Source organism: Xiphophorus hellerii, chromosome 4 (assembly GCF_003331165.1).
Source record: "Xiphophorus hellerii strain 12219 chromosome 4, Xiphophorus_hellerii-4.1, whole genome shotgun sequence".
Taxonomy (NCBI): Eukaryota; Metazoa; Chordata; class Actinopteri; order Cyprinodontiformes; family Poeciliidae; genus Xiphophorus; species Xiphophorus hellerii.
The window spans coordinates 12639892-12660907 of NC_045675.1; the positions used below are offsets into that span (position 1 = coordinate 12639892).

Below are 21016 nucleotides of genomic sequence, written 5' to 3' on the forward strand. Positions count from 1 at the left end.
ATTAAATATATACAGGTAGGAAGAGATTTCTTCCTACCTGGAATTGATCAAGTTTAAAAAACACATATGATCTTTTGTTTTGGAAATCCCATTTGTTTTAGGAAATAACAGCTGCTTTTTGGCAGGAATGTAACCCGAATGTATGTCTGGATCCCCATGTGTTTATTTTGACTCCTAAATGTAAAACTCTGACAGTTTCAAATAAATACGACTCAGCTTCCATGTATAGTGCATGTCTAGACATTTGCAAATAATTTTGGCACATTTAATGTATGTGCTATGACATTCAAAAAGAGCCTAAAATTAGCCTTGTAAAGAAAATGTTAATTTTCCCAAACCTTTGAGCATTTCTAAAAGGAAAGTCCTTATGTTCTTAAAGGGGTTCTTTTTATTTATCTATTTGGGTCTGAACTGCTTCTAAAAACAAACCAAGCATTTTTTTTAAAAAACTACTCAGATGTTTTTTGCCAATAAATAATTTTGTTTTGGTATCTGGAAAATGAGCTGTTTCAAAAACCTCCAGAAAGTAAAGTCACGATCAACGAGTACTGGGCCGTTACTTGGCAACCACAGCAAAATTCCAGCACATTTGGTCAGCTGGTTTTACTGCTGTTTCCGCTGTACAATGGCTGCTGGAAGAGACAAATGTCATGTTGACTTTCCATCCAGAAACTATTCTAGCTGGTTGGGCAGGAGGTTCTACTTCTGCTTTTCAAAGATGTGTGGTTGTATAACTGTGCATCTGTTTCTGCATCAATTTTCATGTTTTCAAACTGCACATTAGGATGAAGCAGCAAGAATCTGGCACCTTTGAAAATATAACTGAAAATAGTAAATATTTAATGACGTTAGTAATTTTCATAGGGAGTGTAGTATTCAAAGGTACTTTTATCGCCATTGATAATTACATCCAAAAATGTTAACTCGTATATAGAATGCATGTATGCACACATGCACATATTTTTGGCACATTTAGCACCCCATATATTTTTTATATTTTACATAAAATGCAAAATGTGTGATGTTCTTAATCTCTTACTGCATATTTATTTCTGTTCACTTTTTCATAATTCCAAAAATACTAAAAAACACAGTAATGTATTTTTTATTATTGATTTTTTTTTAAATTCTCACAGTTTGTATCTGAACACAGGGATATTTTTTTATTGTTGTTAATCTCTGACAGAACAATGATCTGTAAATTATTCCAGAGAACTAAAGGAGAATCTCAGCACATCTGTCTGTGAACTGAACCACAAAACAAAGTGAGTCAAGCAGCAAGACAACAAGCTGATAACACAAAGCATCCTAACGCAAAATGAGTAAAGAAGAATCAACTTAACGTTTTGGAAAGGAATAGTCAAAGTCTTGACCTTAATCCAGCATACATGTTGTGGAGAGAAAGCGAGACGTTTGGGTGATAAAACCAGCAAACAAAATGCAGAACAAAATGTTCTGTACTCACCATTAAAGTCTGAAAATATTTATATCCATATACAGCTTTGGAAAAAATGAAGAGTCCACTGCACTGAATCCCATTGAAAACCTCCTGGTTATTCCACCAAATATTGATTTCTGTTCTCTTCCTGAGTTAAAACATTAGTATTGTTGTTTCTAAATGAATATCAACTTGTTTTATTTGCATAATTTGAGGTCTGAAAGCTCTGCGTCGTTTTGTTATTCTGACCATTTCTCATTTCTGCAAATAAATACTAAATTTTTGCTTCTAATTTCAGAGACACGTCGTCAATTTTTCATAGAATAAAAGAATAATATTCATTTTATTCAAATATATACATATAAACACTAAAACCAGAGAAACTGATCATCTTAAGTGGTCTATTAATTTTTTCCAGAGCAATGCCAAAAAAAACTCTTACTGGAAACTAATTTAGTAGAACATTTGGCTTCAGTTTAATTTTAGAATAGCTGGGAAAAGAGCTTCAATTTGGTACAAACTTGACAAAAATGTTTGATGAATGAACATAAATAAAGCTGCACATGATTAAAAATTGTGTGCTTTTGGTTTTTCTATTAACATTATAATTAAAAGTTCCTTTATTAGCTCAGATTCTGTGACTTACAAATTGCTAAGCTAACAAACGCCCCATATAGTGGAGACATTCAGAAGCACTTCTATAGTGGAGACACTTCATTGAATAGCAGGAAAATATTTGCTCCGTGTATTTTTTTTACCCTTCAGACAGACTACCTATCACTGATAACAAATTGCAGAAAAACAAGTTAAATGAGAGTTCTATCTTTAGTACCTGCAGCATAAATTGACCATAACTAAGAATCAGCATCACTGATTATTGCTCTGCAGACAAACTGCGGTCATTAAGCAGCCCGTTTGTAAAGGATGTGCTGCAGCTCACAGATATGCAGACACACAGGCATGTTAATCCCAACTGCAATAACATTTCTTCAGACTGGTCAACAGTTCTCAGAAAAAGAAACACTGGAAACATTTCCATGGTGCATTTGTTAAAGAGCTCGCAAAATTGTTTTTAATGAATCCAAGAAATAATTTAAATGTGATTGGTTAGAGATTAAGTGCGAATGATGTGGAGCTGAATCAATGGAACAGCAACACAAAGAGAGAAAGAAACGGAGGGTAAGAAATGGACATCATAAATAAAACCGTAAAGGAATAAATGGATCAGCAGAAGCATGGTGGGGGTGACGAGTGTTTCCTGTGTAAACATGGAGGCTAATAAATGAACTAAACAAAGCTCAGCAGACTGAGAGATCAGGGGCAGAAACGCATCACAGACAGAGGATTTATGAGGCAGAAACACAAACTAATGATTATGTAAGATCAATCTGGCCTTTCTGTTATGAATTTATAAGTTTTGAGACATTTTAAGAAATACAGTTTTTTAAAACTGCCATGTTACGCTCTGTATTTTATGATGACTTCCTGTCATGGACTAAGAAAAAGTAGTGAGCAAAAGAAAATGATAAAAGGCTTTCACACTGAAAAGTGTGGTGGGCATTTATGTTCCGCCCATTATGATCCACATAAACTGCATTTCACATCGCACCAGTTTTTATACAGCACAAAAACTGGAACGGTTTCTTAATGGTTGCGTCTATAAGCAGGAACGGAGCAGACTGGGTAAGCTAAGATCCTTCAAGGTTTGCAGTAAGATGATGCAGTTAAATATAAGAACTTATAAGTATAAGTCTGTTGTTGAGAGTGTCGTCTCTTCTCCCCTTATCTGTTGGGCAGCAGCATCAGAACCAGAACCAGAACCAGGAACCCAAAAAGGCTCAACCTGATAATTTGATTCATTTTATTGATTCATTCAAGAAATGTCTCAATCATTGTGTCGAACAAATATACACCTGGATGAATGCATTCATACATGTAAACACTCACCCAAAACAGAGCGTCTTCAGTCAGAGGCTTCTTCAGATTCGCTGTAATACAGACTGCTACAGGAGGTCTTTCCTGCCAACAGCCATCACCATCTTCAATAACTCTGAAGAATTTGAATTAATGAGCTACAACCTTTAATTTTCCTTTGGGATCAATAAAGTATTTTTGAGATTTGAATTAATTATCTTTAGAAGGAACCTAAAAAGAGTGTAATTTAATTTAGGTATAGATCAGATCCTCTGAAGGCCTCAGTGAACAAATCTCATGAATACCTAGAAATGGACACTTTAGGGGGAAAGTTAAGTTCAAAGTTTGTTTGGGGTTTAAATCATCATCCCAAACTTTGATAGTTTGATTATATATATATATATTAAATGGAAAAATTACCCCTGCAAATTGGTGTTTGCTAATGTACATTCAACAAATTGATCAAATTAACATTTGAGCTGAAACATGAATTAGGCTCATTCCACAAACTGCATGTTTATTTACAGCTTGCATTCAGATCTGTAAGTCAGAATGGATGTTACAGCGAGCGAGCGAGCCAGGAATCCACACATTTAAAGTCACACAGGCAGCTTCTATGTTTAGCAAAAGGAGTGGGCACATAATTAACCTTTAATTGTCAGGGTTCTGAGGTGGAAACACCAACAATTAAGCAGCTATTAATTTCTCATTTGGATCTGGGAGAAGAAGGAGGAGGAGTGAGAGAAGAAGAAAGATGGAAAAACAAATGGGGCCAGAGGCATGAATGTTTAAGTCTTTGGAGGCTGAGGAACATTTTGAACATGGATGTTTTAAGGATGAACCACAAACAGCACCAGAAAATACTTAATACTTTAAGTAACAGCACATTTAAAACACAGTTTTCAGCCCTTTTCAGTGTCAATTAGCTTGTGAAGTAAAGCCTAACCTGTGCAATCAACCTAAGAAAAGTTTCAGATTTGACTGCAGACTTATGCAGAGCAGCAAGGAAGGTTTTCCATTAAAATATGGTCAATCAACATATTCCTTACAGTTTTTCACTCACATTCCTCATATTAGGGATGCAAGTTATCAATTAAACAGTTCATTTAAAGTTGACTGATCTTATCGATCGACAGACGCTGCGATTTTCTTAAAAACATTAATCTTGTACCTAGAAAACTGACTGTTTTTCTATAACATGAAGGGCTACATTTTTCAGAATATAGTAAATATATTTAAATTTTAACAAATTTTGTGCTAGCTGTATTGAATACTGACTGAATACACAGAAAGGTGTGGTTTTCTCACATTGGTAAACTTAAGACATGTAAAATATAACAGGAACCTCTTAGGTGAACAGAAAAATAAAAGATGGAAAGAATAAAATATGTGAAACACTTGATCAGAGGGGTGATGTACAGTAGTACTGTTTGTGCTCTTGAAGGAGTTTAATTAAAAATTTGCTCTATGAAGCACTTTAACTCACGACATCTCCCAAAATAAATCCAAAATAAATAAATAGTTTTCCCAAAATAAATAGTTTTTGCATTTTTTTTCCTCCGTTATCCTTCGCTTTACTGTCATCTCATCATGTAGCATTAGCTCATCAGTCATTTTTGGTTGGTCATTTTTAAAGCGATAACTACTCCCTTAATTATCGTGAAGATACGGAGTTTGTCCAGTGTTTAAATATCTAAACAGAACCGAATAAAGTGCATTTTGTATCCCACACCGGTCTGTATTTTGACCGTTACTCTTCCGTTCAAAGATGGCCGACAGTTCTGGCCGGCCATCTTTGCTTCTGTGTCAACGGCTCTACGGTCACCGTGAAGCGGACGGCTCCGCTTCAGGATGACCAGCGGCGCCCTCTGCTGGTTGGCGGCCAAACTACAACACTGAACGCAGATCTAAGAGGATGTTGAATGTTAATCTGCTGGAATTAAGTTTAATTTAATAAACAATTAATTGACAATTAATCAAAAGTGTGCTGTAAACTAGTGAAGAATTTCTTTCGTTTCTCTTCTCCCATCATTCATGAGAAGTCTGTAAAGAAAGTCAGGACTGACAGTGTGACCATAGTGATATGAGTAAATATCCTGAAGCAAATAGGATGTGTCAGGTTGAGTGTGATAATAACGTAGCTGTGCTTTCACCAGCAGCTGGTTTACTGCACCTGCTCTGGTTAAACATGAGAGACTCTAACCTCTGCTGTCCCTATGTACATTAAATACACTCTTGTTTTGATGTTGACAAATTATATCTGATGTTTAAAATAAACTAAACTTTACCAGACTCAGACACACACCTGCAGTTTTTGTTAAAGTTTTATATTGAAAGAAATTAATTTGAAAAACAATTATTTTTGCCTGATTTTATTTTTTCTTACTTATATAACTTATTGTCATTTTTATCCTTAAAATTCCGAAATTTCCACTTAATTTTATATTTTGGTCTGTCTGATTATGTATTTTATAAATATTAAATGATTGATCATTTGATCAGTTACTGAGTACTTGGGTACTTTTTTTACTTGAGTAATTTCTTGGATGGCTACTTGAGTAAAAATGTGTTGAAGTAGTGCTACTCTTGAGTACAATATTTGGTTACTCTACCCACCTCTGATTACAGCCCTAGTCCTAGCCCTCTGGCACAAACAGAAATCATTTTGGCGCCCCCTCTAAGGCGGCGCCCCTATAGTTCATACACACTTTTTGCTCCACGGTCGGAAACTAATGGGTGTTGAGGGCCTGTCCACGTTTGGGGACCACCTCTCCATACCGCGGACCTCCTCTCCTCTTCCTCCTCCTCTCGGTAACAAGTCACCGGTGCGCTCAAAACCCTGAGCGCACACGGAGCGCATCTCCAACTGGAGAGCTGGCAGAAACCACAAGAGACAGAGAGACCCGAGAAACTGTCTACTGAAAAATACCCCAAACAGCACCGACCAGTGTCCGATCAGCGCTGACAGCCACGAAGGGCAGCAGAGGGAAGACGGAGCGCCGGTCCGTCCGCCCTCCTCAGCACCGCGCAGAGGAGACACGCAGCGGAGGAAAGATTCCCCGCAACGCATTGAAAGCTTCTGGTGAGGAGAAGAGGAGAGCGGAGGGCATCGGATAGCCAACCACGACAAGTGAGTGGGGATTTTATTTTATCCTGACTGAGGGTTTGAGCTCCAGGAAACATTTTATATTGACGTGAAGTGATGCGTTCAGTTAGAAACGTTGTTTCACCTCAAAACGCTCACCTGAAACTTTACTTAAACATTTTTAGAGGATAACTTAGTGCTGCGGGTTTCTTTAACAATTTAAGTATAGAAAAAATATATTTCAGTCATTTATTTCCTAAGTCAGGTAAGTTTTTAAATGTGATTTGTTTATTAGCATAAAAAAGTCAAAAGTAATACATTTCAGCAAATACAATATTTTATCTTTTTTTAACCAAATTAATGTGGAAGGTATCAGTTTGTTATATATTTTTTTTACGTGATCACAAATGCAAAAACTTTAAAGGGTTTTCCCAGAATATAAAAGTGTCTTTAAATTTTGTTCTAAAGAAGCTCAAATACCTGTTATATTTTATACCATGTTCATACTAAATGTTACGATTAATCCAGTGCATTTAGGTTTATTTAGCATATTAAAATGCACAAAAGGACAAAAAATGGCTGATAGGTTAAAGTGATGAAGTAGACAGCTCAAACGGTAAATACATTGCATCCAATTGAGAGTAAATGTAATTGTAGTAAATGGCAGTTATAAAGACAAAGTTCTGAAATGTATCTCAATGTTACACCAAGTTTAGAAAACATTGTTTTATATGTCAATAACCCAAAAATTATTGAAAAGCAGTTTCAGCTCAGAGATTAGATAATCGTTTGGTAAAATTCCTCAAATGAATAATTCTTACCTGCAACCTACAGCATAAAATTCTTCTCTACTTGTGAGAAACTGCTTTAAAAAACTTATGAGTTGCATAAGAACTATTTCTTTCTTTTGCTCATATAAGTTCATGTTGAAACGACCTTGACCTTTGAAATAGATGCAGAAAGTGTTTCTGAAGAACTAAAAGTTTATGAAGAGCTGAAAGAAAAGTGCAAGTCCAAACCAGATCACAATGTGAACAAGGATAAACTAAACTAATTCATAAAACAAAGTTAAGACAAGAAGGTTTTTAGTAACAAGAGAATGATACTCCTCTTATAATAGTAAAATATATATATATATATAAATTTATTGCTAATAAAAATGTATTTTCTCCAGCTCAGATTCTCATCAGCAATAAAAACTCCTGAAGTTCCACCTAAATCAGTGAAATGCTAAGATAAATCTCTGGAGTGTAACTTTTCCCACTGAAGATAATAAAACTGGATTTTTTTCATATTTAGTAAAAATATGTTCAGTTTAAACCATGATAAGCTGTGCAAGTTCACACACTCTAAATCAATGCAATCGTATTGATTAAATAGTAACATGACAGACCTAAGAGCATAAAGAAATTATTTTTTAATGAATATATATTTCTCAACCATGTTGGTGTGCTCTCGCAGGAAAGTGTTTGTAAATTTACCAATGAACAGTAAGTAGTCCTAGCATGGATCCCTGTAGAATCCCAAAGTAGAAAGTAATACTCTGCCTTTAGCTTTGATTACAGCATGCCAGTAATTTCACCTTTGACCTTTCTTAAACAGACTGACATCTTTTCCAGGACCACAGGATGTGACTGTCGCCAAGGTTGTTTTAGAAATGAGACTCATTGCATCAGTTAAATGGGTTAAATATCTTGTTAGCAGCTGAAAGATTGTCGCCCATTTAGTAATTATCCAATAGGAAGCTTCTGTTAGCTTGGCTAAAACAGGAAACGCTTCATGTGATCGGCTGCAAGTCAAATAGCCAAGAAACTTGATAGTTTTGTTATTAAGTTCTCTATTAGTGATAACCAAGAAAGATTACCTGGTGGTAAATATGTACAAAAGTAATCAGAGGTGGATAGAGTATCTAATAATTGTACTCCAGTAAGAGTCGCACTACTTCAGTTTATTTTTACTCAAGTAAAAGTAAAAATAAATTACTCAAATAAGAGTACAAAAAATTAAAAAGGTGATTCAAGTTCTGAGTAACTGATTAAAACATCAATTATTTAATATTTAAAATTACATCATCAGATGGATAAAATGTAAAGTTGTGTGGAAATTTTGGCATTTTAAAGACCAAAACGAAAATAATTCTTATAAATAACTTGACTGCAATATGACAAAAGCAGGCAAAATAAAAAAAAATTCCAAATTAATTTCTTTCAATCTGAAACATATAAAACTTTAAGAAAACCTGCTAGTGTGTGACTGTGTCTGGTGAATTTCTGGTTAAAACAAAACGTTCTTCATTCAGTGGGCAGAAAATCCAGAGATTTTATTCAAGTAAGAGTAAAAATACTTCTTAATAAAGTTACTGAAGCAAAAGTAACAAGCATAACATAGTGAAAAATACTCCTAAAATGACATTTTTACCAAAACGTTACTCAAGTAAATGTAACTAGTTACTACTGAACTCTGGGAGTAATAACATAAAAGGCATAACATTTAAATGAAAGTGTTTTGCTTCAGTCTTTTTTTTTTCTTCAAATATGCAACTTTGGATTTTCCTAAATCGCATCCTCTCTCTTCATGTTGGTGGACGTTAACAGGACATTTTTTAGCATTAACTTACTGCCACAAAAACAGCTGTGTGTTTTTAAACTGTTGAGATTTTGAACCTGAATGTGTGAATTTGTGAAAGATAAACTTACAGCAGTAAGTTGTGTTAACTTTATATTAAGAGTTGAATAAATTAGAGTTTTTAGGTTAACACTTCAAAAAACTGAAAGAAGAAAAAGACAGGAGTGGGAACTATTTCCCAGAATGCTTAGCGGCATGGTTTTGTATCCTGAGATTATTATTTATTTATTAAGATAAATGTTTGTTTTAAAGTTTGAGGATAATGTCTTGTTCACACTAAATGTTTCTGAACATAATTCATTCTGATGTTTAATAAAATTAATTATCAGAGCAGAAATTTTGTTCATGCAATTTGAAACAAGAATTTAAATTATTCTTAAGTAAAATAACTAGTTATTTTATCTTGATATTGTGAGTAAAATAATAGAGAAATGTGGCTCTTTAACCAGGTGAAGGCAGTTTTTTTCTTGCATATTGTGAAATAATTTGGTTTAAATTGCAGCATTAAGTTAAAAGTCACAATTCAATATTAATGAACGTATAAAACAATGTTCAGACAACTTGTCTCTTGCTTTTAAATCAACTTCATGAACTTTAATTTCTGAGTTAAAACCAAAACAATTTTCTTGCTGACTTTAGTTACATTGTCAAGGCAGCAGGTGGACTTTCAGTTTCAAGTTAAAACGTTCAGTTTAACTTGAAACTTCACTGTTTTACAGTGTAGTGAAACTACTGACTTTTCCTGAACTCCAATCTTTATATTTTTAATCAACAACTTTCCTTCCTGGACGCATTTATTCACATAACAATTAGACAATGTCAACTCAATACGGTCGATATCTATAAATGAATTTTATCAAGGCAAATAAACCAATATTTGTGAGTAAGAGAGGAAATGGATGGTGTAAACTGAGGGGGAAAATGTAAAGAATTTAAATAATAATCCAGTTTTTTCCACAGTGGCAGCTCCAGACTTATTGGACCCAAAATCAGCCACTCACAACACGAAGCCCCGCCTCTCCTTCTCCACCAAGCCAATCACACTGACTCCTCGGGAGGAAAGTGAGGTGAGAAATCAACCGAAAGAAAGCAAAAACAATCCAGATTGAAGTCATTTTAACGAGTTGCTGAGGTCTGACTGACCAGCCGAAGTGTTGCAGGTTGTGGCCACAGTGATGAAGTGGAAGACGGTGACTGCCATCTTTCTTTTGGTGGTTCTGTACCTGGTGATAGGAGCCGCCGTCTTCAGATGGCTGGAGCAGCCCCATGAGAGGTGGGCGTCTGTTTTCATTTCACTACTACTTCATTATTTTATCGCTGAGCCTGAAAAACTCAGGACCGCTTCAAATCAAGAACCCTCACCACTTCTATGATTTAGTTTTGTTCTACTAGCTTTGGGAGTCTAGGGAGGGAATTCTTCACAACCTCAAATATTTTGCAGCGTCTAACAGGTTTTTAGCTTCCTCCATTTTATATGGAAGGAAAGCATTCCCACAGCATAATGCTGCCAGCACCATGTTTCCCTGAACTCCAAAGTGACCGAATGCCGATTGGCTGTTTCTCAGATAATTGGCTTCAATAAGAATAAAAAACACACAGGTGGACTTTACTTAGCCATAAAGTGACTTGTTTTTACTTATTTATTCTTATTTCGTGGTACCAGAGGGACGGGAGATGAAGGCAAATGTGTGACACACTTTTCAGATTTTTAATTGTGAAATATTTCATTTCATTTTTTTAAATTTAGTTATTTATTTCAAATAGAAAACAACCAAACAGTAGAATAAGATGAAACACATGGATACATAAACAAGAACAACATAATTTACAACTACTGTTCTGTGAATACTTATTTAATTCAGCACCTTATCTCAGTTTGACTAAATATACTACATATTAACTCAATAACTATCAGAAATTTATAACTAAAGCCATTTTATGGTATTCACATGCATGTTCAGTATTCTGTGCTAAAGAACATACAAATAAATTATATAAGCAAAATTATTTCAAGATAAGAAAATCTACAGATTTGTAATAATAATAATAATAATAATAATAGCAGCATTTAAAGCCTGTGTCATTTTGTTTCCACTTCACTACTTTTTGTCCTTCAATCACATCACATGGCTATGAAATGGTTTGAACTTTATGGTTTTATGATGTTTTAAAAGTCGTCAAGGTGTTGCATTGTAATTGCGATTCTCTCTTGAGCTAAATCTGGCTTTGGTCCATCTAACAAAGACTTGGTTATTCATTCATTTTCCGACAGAACAGGGTCTTCTTTCCAAAACAGGAAGAACAAACTCCGTCTCTCCCTCTTTCAGTGCCCAGCGTTTGGCCATCCTGTCCCAGAAGCTGGACTTCCTGTCCCAGCACTCCTGCGTCAACCAGAGCCAGCTGGAGGAGCTGGTCCAGGTGAGTCGTCACTGAGCCAAAACACACAAACACACACCTGAAATCCTGTCATGACACCATGATTTAGTGATCCATGATGACTATGACCTCATACCAAGATATTAAAGAATTTAATTGTTTATGTTTTCCAGATTTTAAATTGATTTTACCATTTTATAAGGTCACTGAGCTATTTTTGTTGGAATTAGAAAAACTCATTTGGTTTAAAGATGATATGCTTCTTTGAGCAGGTTAGGAGAGGTTAAACAAACATGTTCATCACATGTTTTGCACAAAATCAATCATAGATAAGATTTTTAGTCTGATCAGTTTCGCCTGTTTTGAGCTGCTTTAGGGTCTCTGTCACTTTAAATCCATATAAGCTGCTGCTGGCCACACCCCCAACTCAACGTTTTCACTCACATATGAAAATGGCTGCAAACAGATGTGAAAATACACAACCGTTTATCTTAGAAAAGCAGAAGTTGAGCCTCCTGCAGAATCAACAAGAATGCAGCAAGTGATTTCTGAATAGTAAGTCAACAACAAAACACTTGTCTTTTCCAGCGGCCATTGTACAGCGAATAGAGCACCTAATTCAGCTTCATCTCATAAATTATTTACACACAGATTTTTTTTTTTGATATACATATCTATAGCATATAAATTATTTTATTTATTTAATTTGTGTATTAAATTTCTTAATCTGAGTCCAAATTTTGTCCGACAAACAAGAAAAGGCGGTATGACAGAAATCTTTGAATCCTTGAAAACCAGCTGGAAAAATGTGCTTGAGCTATGCATGGGTTGCCAGGTAACGGGCTGGGCTTCCATGGTTACTAGGTAACGGCCAGCTCCTGCTGATTTGTGACGTTTTGAAATGGCAAATTTTCCAGACACCGAAACACATTAAATCAGCTGGGTGTTTTTTTTTTCTTAAGCACTTTGGCTGTTTATAAAAGCAGTAGAGACCCAAATGGAAGTACAAAAATGTGAAATTTGCATGAAAAGTCACCTTTAAAAAAGATACATGAAGATACAAAAAAGTTAACTACCATGAAGTAGGAACATTTCCTCCAACTGCGACTAATTTCTGTGTTTTTCTGACTTCTTCAATAGTGAATTTACTGACTTTTCTAGATCTCCAGCCTGTCTGTTTATAATCTACAACTTTCCTTCCTGAATTCATTCATTCACGCAACAATCAGACTCAAATGTTGATCTTTTGTGTTCAGTTGGACTGGAGTCTCTGTTTGATTGTGTTCCCTTGATTTGGATCGATTTCACTGACGGACTCATCTGGAGTTATGACATGAATAATAATCCTCCTGCTTCAAAGAGCAATTTTATTACATTAGTGACACACACATGGCAGACTAGCAACATAATCGAATGAACCGATGCTGTTATCAATCCTCCACCAAGTGTCAAACCTTAAGCTGCTTTTAGCTGAATGAAAAAAAAAACTCCTCTGGCTTCCTGAGACACTTTTAGAAGAAATCCAATGCATTTGTTCACACTTTGATATTTTTAATCTGATGCAACCAAAACTCAACATTATGTTTCCACAGGAACAATTGATTTAAAGGACGTGATATGATTTGCAATAATATTCACAAACTGTTAACGTTCCCCTCATTTTTTAAAAGGAGAAATTGGGATTTTTGCTCTAGATCAATGCAAATATAGTGACTAAGCATGAAGTTATACCAAAAAATAAGCATGATTCTTCTGTATGGGCTCAGCAAAAAATACTGATTTTTCAGTGCTAAATTTGACTTCTGAATTTAATAGATTTATTTTCTTCAAAAAATTGCAAATGGCAGAAAATATTTTTAAAAGTTGGCTTTTACTTCCATCATTTATTCTGAGTTGACCTGAATTCAAAATCAAAATAAATAGAAGAATAAAACATGGGTGTCAATTCAATTAAATTCAAATTAAAAAATACTTTACTGATTTAAAATAAAGATGGCAGCTATTTGGTGGGTTAGCATCACTCTGGAAACCCAAGAAGTGCTTTGGTAGAAAAAGAAAATCCAGATTTACCAAAAATTAAATCTCTAAAAGAGAAAATGTGTTTAATCAGTTAAATAAATTAATCACCCAGCTCTAGATTATTCTAACTTTTCATCAAAGAAATGCATGCAGAAACACTTTTTCCTACAAATACTGCAACAAGTTGTTTGGAGTCTCCAGAAGCTTTGATTATTTAGGGAATAAACCAGATGCATGCCACACTTTTCAGATTTTCAGCTGTGAGCCTTTTTGAAAATGCCTTTTTTCTCCCACTACACAATTATGGTATATGGTATATCATAATCACAATGGTCCTAATGTTGGGACTCACCATGTTGTGGTTTTCTGTGTTCATGAATTTAGGGGCAGATTTTAGTAGATTACTAAGCTGAAATATGAAAAATGATCAGAATGTGACATGTTGTTCTAGATTAAACATAATTTGGTCATTAAATCAGGGTATAAAAGCAGACTTTAGTTGAACTGATCCATATATTTTGAAGATTTGACATGCAGAGTTAAAGCGCTTTCAGGACCAGGGACAGCTCCAGACCCAGACATGGAGAAACAAAAACTGAGTCAAAGAAAGCGTCTCTGTTATCATCTCTACCTCGGCTGTGGATCCCAAACCATTTGTTTTCACGATCAGTCCCAGTTTCTGTCTCATGTCAAACTTCATTCTCAGTGTTTCCAATATTTTATGATTATGAACAGACAGACACAACCACAGCTTCTGTACACAAACATCAAATTATTTACACCAGAATAAAAGGTGCAAAGTTTATTTTTGGAGTCTGATGAAGCCTTTTTCCTCCCCAGCAAGTTGTGTCTGCTGTCCGATCCGGGGTGAATCCTGCAGGAACTTACACCAACCACAGCAGCCTGTGGGACCTGAGCTCCGCTTTCTTCTTTGCTGGAACTGTCATCACCACCATCGGTAGGAAATTAAACTTATTGATCATCGACGACGCCTTGTTAAAGTTTATATATCCTAACTTTTCCACATTTTCTAGAATGGTTATAGTCACAAATAAAGTATCTTATTGTGTGTTTATGTGAGTTACCAATGTAAAATGTATAAGTGCATTTATTGACACATTCAGAAATCTGAAAAGTGTGGCGTGTATTTGCATTCAATCTCTAAATTCTGACATATAAAAACAAATGGAGTCCACCTGTGTCGTTATTTCACATCTGATATGTAGCAAACTTAGAGGTTTGTTGTCGACCATACATGATCAAACACAACAATTAAGACAAAGGAACGCAGCAGACAGATCAGGATTCATGTTGTAGAAAAGTGTGATTTTTTAAAAAAAAGCTAAAACTCTAAAGGAGCTGCAGGATTATGACACCAGTGACTAAAGTTTCATATAAAAAGCCGCAAAGCAGTCGAATCTTGCGTTTAAGTCACAGCTTATGCATATAAGATGTTTGAAACTGAACCTGTGATGCCAGACTGGGACAGTTTCTGATTGTGCTCTCTGCAGGATTTGGGAACATCTCTCCCCACACCGAAGGAGGGAGAATATTCTGTATCATCTACGCTCTGCTGGGAATACCGTTGTTTGGTTTCCTCTTGGCAGGTGTGGGTGATCAGCTTGGCACCATCTTCGGGAAGGGAATCGCCAGGGTGGAGAAAATGTTTGTGGTGAGTCTGCAAACAGATGGGGACAGATCTTAAATCATATTTCCAAAACATATTGTTAAAAGTTCAAAACTGTATCAAACAATGTGCTATAAATCTATGAATAAGGTTTTATCACTGCCTCTGGATAACTGATGGGAAAAGCATCGATGGCCGCTAGCTGAGAAGTTAATGATTGTTTAAAAGGACAGAAATCCCTGCAGACTGAGCCTCGTTGTAGATCACGACATAGTTTATAACTCTCTAAAGACACAGCAGTAAATTTAGCATCTAGGCTGAATGTGAAGAAATGTATGTTTTAATCTTGTATCTCTACGGTCATTAACTACAGATGCTGTTAATTTGATTTGTGAGTTAATTGCTGGGTAAAAATTGTTTCTAAGAAGAGACAGAAATTCTGTTGCTCAGTTTGATTTACTGAAAGAACCGATCCTGGATCTCCAGAGGTTATCACACTGCAAAAACACAAAATCTTACCAAGTATTTTTGTCTAGTTTCTAGCAGAAATTTCTTATAACACTTGAAATAAGACAAAACTAACTCTGAAGTAACTTTTTAGCAAGATATGAGATTGTTTTAATATTGAGTAAAAAAAGAAATCCGTCTGTGGTCTAGTACCACCACCCATTTTATAAGTGAGATAATTTACCAGTGGAACTAGTACGTTTTTTTAATCAATATGAAGGAATTATTGACTTAAAACAAGTACTTATAGCTAACTAAAAAGTTACTTGTAAGTGAATTTTTTTTTTTACCCCTCCAGGGGGTCTTTTGTGGGCTCTAGTGTCCCTTATATGAAAGTAGGCTGACAGGAAAGGGGGAAGGAGAGGGGCAAATATCGTCGGGTCCAGGAGTCGAACTGGCCGCGTCGAGGACTCAAGGCCTAAAAACATGGGTCACGCTATCCGCCACGCGGAACTGCTAAAATCTGACGCTACTCCATTTTGTTTACTTTTGATAAAGAAGGAAGTTGCACTCATGTCTTCCTAGGTGAACAGATTTTTCAAAAGGTTTGTATCATTTGACACAGTGTGGAGTGAAAACGAACCGCACTAGCTGAAAATATAAGAAATGTTGCAACTTTGGTTCTTAATCAAAACGAGTCTACCGGACTAGATTATCAGGTATGAAAACACCCAACAAAAATGATCAAGTTTGGTTGACTAACCATCAAAGAAAAATCAAACACAGAGACAAAACAAGGGCAGAACTAAATATCCTTACCGAACAAACATGGATGTATTTTTTTAACAACTTCCCTCCTTATGACTGGTGATGTGACAGATCTCAGCCTGTAAATAATGAGAAGCTAAATAAGCCTCTGTGGTTCATTTCCCCTGCAGCACTGGGCCATCAGCCAGACCAAGATCCGAGTCATATCCACGCTGCTGTTTGTACTGTTCGGCTGCCTGCTGCTTGTGGCGCTGCCGGCGGCCATCTTTAAACACATCGAGGGCTGGTCTGCACTGGAGTCCCTCTACTTTGTGGTCATCACCTTGACCACCATCGGGTTTGGGGACTTTGTGGCAGGTGAATCAGACAAACTCTCTGTAAACTTGTTGGGGTTTTTTTCTCTGGGTCATGACAGCAGGTTTGATCGGTGTCTCTTTGTGTCCAGGTGGGTCAGACATAGAGTACCTGGACTATTACAAACCGCTGGTTTGGTTCTGGATTCTGGTGGGACTCGCCTACTTCGCTGCTATCCTCAGCATGATAGGAGACTGGCTCCGAGCCATCTCCAGGAGGACAAAAGAAGAGGTATTCAACTCTTATGTAAATACGCTTGCAAAAGCATTCAAACCCCATAAACCTTAATTTCCCCATTTTGTGACATTACAGACACAATATTCAGTGGATTTAATTACTATTTTAGGTGACAGACTAACACAAAGAAGGGCATCACAGTGGAACTATAATGATGCATGTTTTTAAAACATCTTTTACAAATTAAAAAGTGGCCTGCACATGTAAATATCCTCCTTTTCTCTAATTTTACTGAACAAAATTCAATACGAATGATCGTCTTTGGAGGCTACATGATTAGTAAACAGTGTGCCTGTGTCTGAACACTCTGAAACATTTGAAGGTGGTTTAACTTGGAAATGAAAATCCACCTGCTGCCTTGAAAGTGTAACTTAAGTCAACAAGAAAATTGTTTTGGTTTTGACTCAGAAATTAAAGTTCATAAAGTTGATTTAACAACAAGAAACAAGTTTTATAAACATTGTTTTTTAAGTTCATTAATATTGAATTGTGAGTTTGAATTTAATGCAATTTAAAGTGCAATTTAAACCAAATGCGAGAAAAACACTGTCCTCACCTGGTTAAAGAGCCACATTTCTATATTATTTTACTCACAATATGAAGTTAAAATAACTATTTATTTTACTTTAAAATAACTGAAATTCTTGTTTCAATTTGCATGAACAAAATTTCAGATCTGATAATTAATTTTATTAAACATCAGAATGAATTCTGCTCAAAAACATTTAGTGTGAACACAACATTATCCTCACGCTTTAAAGTAAACAGTTGTCTTAATGTAACGCACTTCCATCTCAGGATACAAAAACAAGCCGCTAAGCATTCTGGGAAATAGTTCCCACTCCTGTCTTTTTCTTCTTTCAGTTTTCTTAAGTGCTAATCTAAAAACTCAAGTTTATTAACTCTTAATGTAAAAGTTAACACAACTTACTGCTGTAAGTTTATCTTTCACAAACTCACACATTTGGTTCAAAATCTGAAACTTGCTAAATTTATTTGATTTAAAGAGCAGAAGACAGTAGACACACTTAAAAGTGGCTCAAATGTTTTACAGTGAGGTTGCAACATGATAAAATATGAATAAGTTTCGGGAGTATTAATACTTTTTTGGGCAACTGTGTCTGTTTACCTCCTGCTCTGCAGTGACAGATGAACTATAAAAGTGTCTGTGTTACAGTGCCATATCCCCACATCAACTTTTGCCCTCTGCTTAATTTCGTTTAAATGATGCGACTCTTTTCAAATCTAATCTGCTGTCTGCCAGCCAAATGCATGAACACAGATGATGGTAAGATCCTCTCCACAGGGACAGATGCACAATTTGGGTGTAATTTAGCAATGTTCCTGTTTAAGAAACTATTATAGAACTGCTTCAATGCTAAATATAGCAAATCTTATGGAAATCAATTTGACTTATGCGTGAAGAAACATCTGGAAGGTTTTAGCTCTTCATTAGCAAAACCCTGAGGTCCCTCTTGAGAAACATGGCGCTGTTCCCATTTAATAATTAGATTTCACTCCTGAGCATAAATGAAGATTGAGGGAAGCCTTTCACCTGCTCCTCACCAGACAAACATCTTCTGAAGAGTCAAGGCAGACGAGCACAGTGACTCGACCCACCGTTCCTGTTAGCTACAGGGGACCCATTAAGTAAAATTCACATTTTGGATGTTTTTATATTTCCATTTGGGTCTCTACTGCTTCTAAAATCAGTCCAAGCGCTGCAAAAAGACCCAGACGTTTTTTTGGCTATAAGTTGATGTCGTTTGGTGTCTGGAGAATGAGCCGTTTCAAAGACCCTCCCAATTGTTAAGTCACAATCCACAGGCACTGCGGTGTCAACCTAGCAACCCAAGCTAAGCCCTGCTTGTCACCTAGGAACCCAAGCAGAGCTCCAGCATGCGCTGCATAATGGCTGCTGGAAGAGACAAGTGTTTTGTAGTGGACTTACCATTCAGAAACCACTTGCTGCATTCTTGTTGGTTGAGCAGGAGGCTCCACTTGCGCTTTTCAAAGATGTACAGTTCTATAATTGTGGATCTGTGTGCAGCCAAACATTGAGTTGGGAGGCGAGGCCAGCAGCAGCTCATTTGGATTTAAAATGACAGAATGACTCTTAACACAACTCATTCTGAAAGGAGCTCACAATAGGCAGAACTGACCAGAATAAAAACTCATTATCTAAGAATAATTTTGTGCAAATAAAGTAATGAATATATTTTGTATATCCTAACCTGTTTGTGAATATACTTGACTGGCTAAATGAGTTTCATAGGATTTCCTCTGCAGCTGAGGTGATGTTTACTCCTGCTCCTAATGATCTTCCATGCTGAAGTCCTGCTGTGAGAAACATATTTCCTGTAGCTTCTAAATGTGCGTTTGCTCTCCTGCTTTAGTCAGAGTGAACATAGAGTTGTGCACGGGGTTTTTATTTGTGCAGATGATGTGGCAGCACTGAGTGAATGCATGGATAAACAGAAGACCTTTTTTGTAAAACAGTACAGAAAGGTTGTAAATGGGAGGACATATTTTCATATTGGAAATCTATAAAATCAATAAAAATATTTACAAAACAACAACCCCCCCTGAAAAACAGATCTCGTTGAGTTGAAACCTGTGAATCTCACTGTCCTGTCTCGGTCCGTCTCCACGCAGGTCGGAGAGATCCGAGCGCATGCTGCAGAGTGGACCGCCAACGTTTCTGCGGAGTTCAAAGAAACCCGTCGCCGCGTGAGCGTCGAGATCTACGACAAGTTCCAGCGAGCCGCATCCATCAAACGCAAACTGTCCACGGAGCTGGGATTCAGCTCGGCGCCTGAACTCACTCTTCCACGTCGGGCCACGTCAATCAATTTCAACGACGAAAGGGAGAGGAACGACAAGGAGGCCGGGCTAAAGGGTCTGACCACGCCGCTGACTAGAAACGGCTCTCTGGTGAACGGGCTGGACCTGGAGAGAGGAGACGTCTCGATTATCGAACACCTCAAGTAGAAGAGGATTCTTCCAGGGTTAAGAGTTTTGGCAACTTAGTCAAACAAAGAGCTGAGAGAACAAACAGAAGATGAGCTCATAGTAAACATTTCACTTCAGACAAATCTCTATTTTCTCCTGTTAAAAAAAGGTAGCTGCTGATTTGGGTTCAGTCATTTATGAGGTGCCGTTTGTAAAGTTACTAAGTAATAAATCAAAATAAAATGTATAATATTTATAATATAAATATTAAATTTATTTATTTAAAAAAATGTGGCATATTTATAAATGTTATGTTATATCATATTTTATAATAATGAATATTGATATATCAATATTTGGTTTATTTAGCCTATTAAAGAGAAAAATGGGTGTTTATTTATTAAAGTAATATTTTCACCATGTGATTCATACATTTTTAAATACCATAGTTCCAAATTAAATATTTAATCAGCAAGTTAGTTAAATAGCTTGCTGTTTAAAGCTAACTATTACAAGCTAGTATAGCTTGCAAATTAAACATTTATCTCAAATTTTGATAGTTTTAATAGTTTAACTAAATATTTAGGGTTGACTCTAAATTAATTATTTAGTTAAATATTTAGTTTTGAAATTAAATGTTTACAAAAGTAAATACTTAGTTTCCAAACCAAATATTTAGCTTCCTGGCTAAATTTTTATTCAAAAGCTAAATCTTTAGTTTGTAAACATTAATTAAATATTTAGTTTGGAACTGTGACATTTATAAATGTATGAATAACATATTGACTTTGACAAATGATCATCTATTTTTTTCCTCTGACAGGCAAAATAAACCAAATACTACTGTTTACTTTATCGTGTAACTTTTCAAACCTCACCTGATAGCCATTATCCACTGTTGAGGCCTACAGTCAATGTTTAACATTTGGAAATACTTGAATTTGTCACACAGTGCCTTTCTGTGACTGAAACACGTTACTTTGTATTTTTAGAAAACAAAAACGTCATGTGAGCTTTAACTTGAAGAACTAGCTTTTTGCACGGCGCCTCAAATGCCTCTTAGGACTGTAGATTTAGTCAAAGCAAGCTCATATCTCCACACACAATCTATCTTTGTCAAGTATTCTAACAATTAATTATGTTAAATACACAGTTTTACAACTTTGAATTGAGC

The 21016-nt window shown here is 35.9% G+C and overlaps 1 protein-coding gene across 1 annotated transcript; it reads left to right on the forward strand.

The window, feature by feature from the left end:
- The first annotated feature begins 7878 nt into the window (after positions 1-7878).
- On the forward strand, positions 7879-20105 carry LOC116718682 (potassium channel subfamily K member 2-like). Its single transcript, XM_032560874.1, has 9 exons — positions 7879-7927; positions 10023-10129; positions 10223-10335; positions 11390-11480; positions 14298-14415; positions 14969-15129; positions 16470-16656; positions 16745-16884; positions 19546-20105. The coding sequence occupies exons 1-9, from the start codon at positions 7879-7881 to the stop codon at positions 19879-19881; spliced, it is 1302 nt and encodes a 433-aa protein (XP_032416765.1). The 3' UTR covers positions 19882-20105.
- Positions 20106-21016: the final 911 nt, after the last annotated feature.